At 43.3% G+C, this 8,090-nt stretch overlaps 1 protein-coding gene across 1 annotated transcript; it reads left to right on the top strand.

Moving 5' to 3' along the window:
• The first annotated feature begins 309 nt into the window (after positions 1-309).
• On the top strand, positions 310-4,574 carry LOC123948240 (secretoglobin family 1D member 4-like). Its single transcript, XM_046014882.1, has 3 exons — positions 310-364; positions 3,215-3,405; positions 4,548-4,574. Exons 1-3 carry the CDS (start codon positions 310-312, stop codon positions 4,572-4,574), a joined length of 273 nt encoding a protein of 90 aa, XP_045870838.1.
• The last annotated feature ends 3,516 nt before the right edge of the window (positions 4,575-8,090 follow it).

The raw sequence follows: 8,090 nt of genomic DNA, 5'->3' as shown, positions 1-8,090 counted from the left end.
CATCAATTAATTGGCCATATATTTGTAAAATTACAATCTCAGTGTTTGCTACAAAGTAGAGGTGCATGCTGCCAGCAATGCCTCTGAACAGGAACTCTGATCATGGCATTGGGGTCTGTGACTTCAATAGATGGCATGAGAGCTGAGAGAGGAATGGGGGGCTGGAAGCCAGGACTGTGGCCTGACCACATGTTTATTTGGGCAACACCGGGAGGCTTTCTATGTATAAATTCTCCTATGCTCTCCAGGATCCTGTTTCAGCTTCCAGTTTCTTTTCACTAAAGCTGAAAACTCAAAGCAAAACAAACCATGAGGCTGTTCCTGAGTGTCCTGCTAGTCACTCTGGCTCTTTGCTGCTCCAAGGGTGAGTATCATTTCTCATCAGACAGGCACCAGCCCTGTGAGTACCCTTCTTTGAACTAGGTGAACCGAAGTGGCTTTCCTGTTTTTTACTTTCCAACCCCACCTCCAAAACCCATGCACTTTTTCTCAGTTCCCAACACCCTGGAAGTTTTAAAAATTATTGCAGGCAAATTTTAAGTTTTTCACTGAAACCTCTCTCCTTATCTGTGATCTGTGTTTCAGAAGCAAGAGGACATGGAGTTAGGTTTGAATCATGGTTCTGCCACTTACCGGAACCTATCTTCAACAAAATGTTGATCTCTCCAAGTCCTTTTTTATCATTGGGTTTGACAGATACCACAAGAGTAGCTATAGCAATGGACTGAGATTAACTGTGTCAAGGGTCTATGGGCTGCCAAACTGATAACTGTTAGTTCCCAGACACTCTCCTCCCCAGAGTTTTTCAGGTGGGAGTGGAGTGCACAACTTTTTCACTCATGGATTCAGACTCATAAAATGATACAGCTAGAAGGGTTTGGAACGAGTTCTCACTTCCAGAAGAGCCAGTGTTCTCTTAGTCTCTGATAATAATCTTCAAGGGGGCTCTGGGAATAAGCAGCACTCACTCACTAAATCTACTAGTGAGTAGATCTCACTATATCTACCAGTTTTCTCATTTTCCAGGAGTGTTACCAGTATTTTGTAATAGAACAAGTACACTCAGAGGGGTGAGATTTCTATTTATCTAGATTAATTATGGCCAACCATTCCACAGTATTTTTGCATGGCTTCTTACCCTTGAAGCCTTCTTCAGTCTTTCTATTTCATCTCACTCTCTCAAGTCCTCCTCTTTCCCTCTGTTGCCTCTGACTTAAACCTCTCAAATCCTATGCATCGTTTGACATCTGGTCAGGGATCCAATCAGAGCCTGGTAGGGTACCTGCTTGACTATGGTGGTTACAAAGACAGGAGGGATAGAGAATGCACACTAAGAGAAGAAGCCACTTCAGATTTCCACACAGTTACAGTGGCGTCTGTACAGTGGCGACTGGAGAGAGCCCCAGTCCTGTTTCTCACCCTCTCTAAGATGTTCTGCACTTCACTGTTGGAAGAAAAGAGCCAGTCATAGCTTTGTGGATAATCTTTCACATGTGTTCAAACTGATAGTTGTGTTTGGGATGAGTTGTGTTTGTATGTTTTTTGTGTTTGAGGGAGTTGTGTTTGTTGGAGTGTGCATAGCTTTTTAACCATATCTGCATCCAGTGACACAATCTTATTCTTTAGTTTCAAACTAGCATCTTCCTACATATACTGTGACCTTGGGAGCCCTGAGTGGCTCAGGTGGTTAAGGGAGGCTGTTTTTCCCTTTCCCTCTGCTTGCCACTCCCCATGCCTGTTCTTTCTCTCTCCTTCTCTCTTTTTAAAAAAGAAATCTTTTCATTTTTAATTTACCTTTTTAAAATTATTTATCTTTTGGAAATTATTATGTTGGGGTGCCTGAGTGGCTCAGTGGGTTAAAGCCTCTGCCTTCGGCTCAGGTCATGATCTTGGGGTCTTCGGATTGGGCTCTGCTCTGTAGGGAGCCTGCTTCCCCCCTCTCTCTGCCTGCCTCTCTGCCTAGTTGTGATTTTTCTCTGTCAAATAAATAAAATATTTAAAAAATTATTATGCTGAGTGAAATAAGTCATGCAGAGAAAGTAAATTATTATATTGTTTCACTTACTTGTGGAACATAAAGAATAGCATGGAGGACATTAGGAGAAGGAAGGGGGAAATGAAGTGGAGAATCAGAGGGGGAGATGAACCATGAGAGACTGTGAACTTCAAGAAACAAACAGAGGGTTTTAGAGGGGAGGGGTGTGGGCGCATGGATTGGCCCAGTGATGGGTATTAAGGAAGGCACGTACTGCATGGAGCACTGGGTGTTATATGTAAACAGTGACTCTTGGAACACTACATCAAAAACTAATGACATACTGTATGGTGACTAAATAAATAAATAAATAAATAGGGTAACCTGCTGTTTTCCAGATTGACCCACCCTTTCAAGCTCTCTGGAATGGTCTAACTCTACCATTCACTTAAATATTGATGAGTAAATCTCCTCTCCCCCAATATCCAAGACAAAAAAAAAAAAAAAAAAGGTGTCATTCCATTCAAGCACACAACTGTTGTAAATAAAAAGAAAGATGATTTCAACACCAAGAGAGTCGTAGAAAGAAAGGGATGTGCTTTAAAAAGATAAAAACTGAACTAAGGGGATGCCTGGGTGGCTCAGTCCTTAAGCTTCTACTTTCCACTCAGGTCATGATCCCAGGGTCCTGGGATCAAGTCCCACATTGGGCTCCCTGCTCAGCGGGGAGCCTGCTTCTCCCTCTGCCTGCTGCTCCCCCTACTTATGCTCTCTCTCTGTTAAATAAATAAAATCTTTTTTTAAAAGATTATTTATTTATTTATTTGAGAGGCAGAGATCACAAGTAGGCAGAGAGGCAGACAGAGAGAGAGAGACAAGTGGAAGCAGGCTCCCTGCTGAGCAGAGAGCCGGATGTGGAGCTGGATCCCAGGACCCTGGGATCATGACCTGAGCTGAAGTCAGAGGCTTTAACCCACTGAGCCACCCAGGTGCCCCAAATAAATAAAATCTTTTTAAAAAATCTGAACTAGGGTTAAGTAAGCCTATATTCTAGTACTGGCTCTGCTGCTTGCTCTCCAACATGAGGAAGTCACAGTTTCCAAGGTCAGGCATTGTCATTGGCATTATTGTGGGATGAGACCATAAGTCCTCTGGGGTTCCTGTCTAGATCTGACTTCAGGGAGCCTGGGAGAAAACGTGATTTTCCTTACATTGATTGTAGTTCTCTTTCTTCACCAGCCAATGGGATCACCTGTCCAGCTGTGGTTACTGAAGTGGAAAGTTTCCTCTTTCTAGACACATCTGCCTACAGGACTATACTTGAGTTGCTATGTGACCCACCTCCAGAAATCATTGAGGCCAAGATGACAGTGAAGGCCTGCACAGATCAGATATCCTTTAAGGACAGAGTACTAATTTCAAGCACATTGGTAATGTCAGTTTTTGGGCATAAAATCTTCACTAGCTGTGCAGCCTGTAGGGCAGTAAGGCTGCAGCTCTGTCAGGGGCACAGGTGGTAGAGGTACCTACCTGGTCACAGTGTAGATGACATTACACCTGGGGAGATATACAAAGACTGCACAGAGGATCTAGGCATGTTCGTCCTTCTCAGCTCACCTCCTGGGCACAGGTTCCCCATAGAGTACTGAGGAAGAGGACACCTGGGGACACACACAGTAATGTTAAAGGACCTGAGCCTGGCCGTGTCATTGCCTGGGAGCTTTTCTGTGAGCAAGATCCCCCCTCCAAGTGGACACAGTCACAGCAGAATACCACGGGGTTGTTGGGAGTGTTGAATGGAGAGATAGCTAGAAAGGAGAGAATCCTGCCCTCTGTCAGCATGGTGGGCAGCTGGATGGGCACTCTGCCAGCTTCCGCAGAGCCAAGATCTAGCCCTCATACCTCAGCCCAGTTCATTACTCCTTGCCTACAACTCTCTCCCTTATCACATCCGTGACCAGAGACCCTCTTTCTTCTGTCTCCTGAAGCCAAGAGTAGAGGCAAAACACTTAGATTACACCTTTTTCATGAAATAAGATACTTGGAAGTGTCTCTTAGGCCATCCACTGCTGGATTTAGGTCATGGGTTTTAGTCACAAAGGCCCACGGAGGCTGGGTTTTCAGTGGAGAGAAGACAAGTGCCATCAGGTTGATTTTCCACACCCTGAACCTAGGACTTCCCTGAAAGCAGTATTCCTGAAGTCCCCTTGTACCCCTCTTCTAGTCGCTCACCCCCGTACCACCACTGCAGTGAAAAATTAAAGTCCTCTGCCCTAGGACAGCAGAGAAAAAATTCTGGGCCACTCCTCCTTCCATTAGAAACCTGAGTCTTACTCTTGGGTCAACTTGGGCTTTATTTGCCAGACTATGGAAATGAATTCTCCCTTACTTACATCATTGTTGAAATTGTGTTGGATGTATTTAGTTTTTCATCCTCCCTGGCTTCCTGCCTTCTGCCCATTCTACTTTCTTTTTGTTGGTTGAAATTTCTCAGACAACTTCTGAGTGACAGTCGGTGTTAAGGCTTCATCCTGAGGAGGAGCATGGCTGATTTTCTCTCTCTTTCTTTCAGGCGAAAGCCATGAAGAACTGTAAATAAGGAACCTTATGTACTAGTAACTGTCCTGTAATGATGACCTATTCTTCTGGAAAATGTAAAGGTTTCAACATCTTGATCCAATAAATCACTTTCTCTGCACTACTCTACATGTCTTGTTATTATCCCACAATCTCTGGTGGTGAGTTGGGATGGTCATTGTCATGAAGTGGCCTTTGGGTGTTGTCAGTAGCAAATTTCAGAAACTAAGTATCCAGTTACCCATGGCAGCCTGGGGAGCAGGGACCACAAAAGGAAATATTTGCTCAGGAATCATCCTACATCAGATTATAGACTTCCTATTCACATGGCTACAGGCAAAAATAAGTTTTAGGGTAATGCAGAATTAAAATGTTCCTGCAATGCTTTCATATGAAATATACCCATAGACTAATTGTCTGGCTAGCCATGTGGTTCCCAATCAACAGCATCGCTAATATTGTGTCCTTAGCACAACCACAACCAAACTGCTCCATTCTCACACCATCACTCTGGATTCGATCCTATGAATTCTCTGGTATAATTTATTTTCCGTCTACTTCTCAATTTTCAGTGAATTTCCAGACTTGGCCTTCAGTTAACCTTTTGACTCTGCACATGCACATTGCTCATCAACATCTAGACCACTCAACACCTCAGGTTAATGCTTTTTCCCTCACATTCTCCCTTGAGTTCCAGAAACCCCATCCAGCTGTCATTTGTACCACTCCATTCAAGACTCCACAGTTACTTCAGAAGAAATGTAGAAAACTGTACGGATTGCCTGCCTGCACCTGTTCTACCTTCCATGAGCCGCTCTTTCTCACTAATGCCCCAACCCATGAAGCACGTGATGCAGACAATATAGATTAGTTTCCACCGGCCACTGCAAAACACTACCACACACGTGGTGATTAACACCAATTATTTTCTCAATATTTGGATGACAGAGTCCCAAATCTATAACAAGTTGCAGAAATCATTGCATCAAATGACAGTACAGGCAAAAGGTTGATATCCAGGATCTATAAAGAACTCCTCAAACTCAACACACAAAAAAAGAGATAATCATATCAAAAAATGGGCAGAAGATATGAACAGACACTTCTCCAATGAAGACATACAAATGGCTATCAGACACATGAAAAAATGCTCATCATCACTAGCCACAGGGAGATTCCAATTAAAACCACATTGGACTGGAAGACATTATACTGAGCGAAATAAGTCAAGCAGAGAGAGTCAAGTATCATGTGGTTTCACTTATTTGTGGAGCATAACAAAGAACATGGAGGACATGGGGGATGCAGAGGAGAAGGGAGTTGACGGAAATTTGAATGGGAGGTGAACCATCAGAGACAATGGACTCTGAAAAACAACCTGAGGGTTTTGAAGGGGTGGGGGTTGGGAGGTTGGGGAGCCAGGTGGTGGGTAATAGGGAGGGCATGTATTGCATGGAGAACTGGGTGTGGTACAAAAACAATGAATACTGTTACACTGAAAATAAATTTTTAAAAAACCACATTGAGATATCAACTTACACCAGTTAGAACGGCCTAAATTAGCAAGACAGGAAGCAACATGTGTTGGAGAGGATGTGGAGAAAGGGGAACCCTCTTACACTGTTAGTGGGAATGCAAGTTGGTGCAGCCACTTTGGAGAACAGTGTGGAGATTCCTCAAGAAATTAAAAATAGAGCTTCCCTATGACCCTGCAATTGCACTGCTGGGTATTTACCCCAAAGATACAGATGTAGTGAAAAGAAGCACCATCTCTACCCCAATGTTTATAGCAGCAATGGCCATGGTCGCAAAACTGTGGAAAGGACTAAGATGCCCTTCAACGGATGAATGGATAAGGAAAATATGGTCCACATACATGATGGAGTATTATGCCTCCATCAGAAAGGATGAATTCCCAACTTTTGTAGCAACATGGACGGGACTGGAAGAGATTATGATGAGTGAAATCAGTCAAGCAGAGAGAGTCAAGTATCATATGGTTTCACTTATTTGTGGAGCATAACAAATAACATGGAGGACATGGGGAGATGGAGAGGAGAAGGGAGTTGAGGGAAATTGGAAGGGGAGGTGAACCATGAGAGACTATGAACTCTGAAAAACAACCTGAGGGTTATGAAGGGGTGGAGGGTGGGAGGTTACGGAACCAGGTGGTGGGCAATAGGGAGGGCACGTATTGCATGGAGCACTGGGTGTGGTGCAAAAACAATGAATACTGTTACGCTGAAAATAAAAAAAAATCATTGCATCATGAGGGCCATGCACCCTATGAAAGGTTGAGGTGAGAATCTACTGATGGCTGCTTCCAGCTCTGATGGGTGGAAACCATCATTCTTTGTCTTGTGTCCCATCACTCTGATCTCTGCTCTATGAAGTCACACTGCCTTTTCTCTTCTGTACCTGCCAATCTCCCTCTGTCTCTTTTGTATAAAATATATGGAGTTGTGGGGTTCATGGGTGGCTCAGACAGTTAAGCAACTGCCTTCAGCTCAGGTCATGATCCAGCTATCTATTACTATCAATTATTAGCAATACCTTTATAATAAATGTGCATTTTAACACCTCAGAAAATATGTACACTCAAATTGGTCCCGTTTTGTGAAACACATTCCATATTCAGCCTACACACATAGGCCCAGCAGAAAGGATTATGGATCTCTTGCAAACTCTGAGATACCCAGACTGCAGACACTCTTCTGCGAGGAGCAAAGCCCACCATTTGCATTGCACACAAGGACATCCATGGCGCCATCCCTGGGCACACCTTAGCCTCTATCCCTGAGCACCCAGGACACTAGGCTCAGTCACAATTGTCTACACACCATTCTCTGTGTATCCTGATGAGTCACACAATTGTACTAGGATAAGTAAGTTTCTCTTTGCCTCTATATTCTCCCTGAATAGGACAGCCTACAAGCTCACCTGTAAGGTCCATTTCATAACTTTTCCTCTGTGAAGCTCTCTCAGATTCACACACCTGAAAACAAATCTTTATACACAGACACACATTTCATCCTCAACAATACACACACAAATACAGTTTTACAATGACACACAGACAAACCCAGAAACACACAATATCACACTACCACACAGACAAACACACACAGCCTTCTGTTATCACTTAACCTTTCTTTGATATCAATATCAGAGAGTGCTTTTGAGTAAGTTAATAACATAAAATGACAGATTTTTTTCAGTCACTATTGTTGTTTCTAAACTACTAAGCATTGACATTCATTGAGCATTCTTATAGGCCAGTCAGTATCCTGGAAGGTTTGTATATTCTGTCTCTCCTAGTACCTATTAGTAGCCAGGAAGGTAAAAAATTATTACCACCACTGAATGTGCAGATGAAAAATGTGTTCCTCCAGTGTTTCTTAATTCTGGCCCTGTGTTAGAATCAACTGCGAAGATTTCAAAAGCAACTCATGCCCAGACTAGCCCTTTCCCCACCAGGACCGACATATAGATATCTCTGTAGGTAGAACCCATGCAGTCCTCATTTCTTCATCTCCAT

This window comes from Meles meles, chromosome 8 (genome assembly GCF_922984935.1).
Source record: "Meles meles chromosome 8, mMelMel3.1 paternal haplotype, whole genome shotgun sequence".
Classification (NCBI taxonomy): domain Eukaryota; kingdom Metazoa; phylum Chordata; class Mammalia; order Carnivora; family Mustelidae; genus Meles; species Meles meles.
The sequence above is the reverse complement of the archived record's forward strand: the minus strand, read 5'-3'. Positions and strand labels throughout refer to the sequence as shown.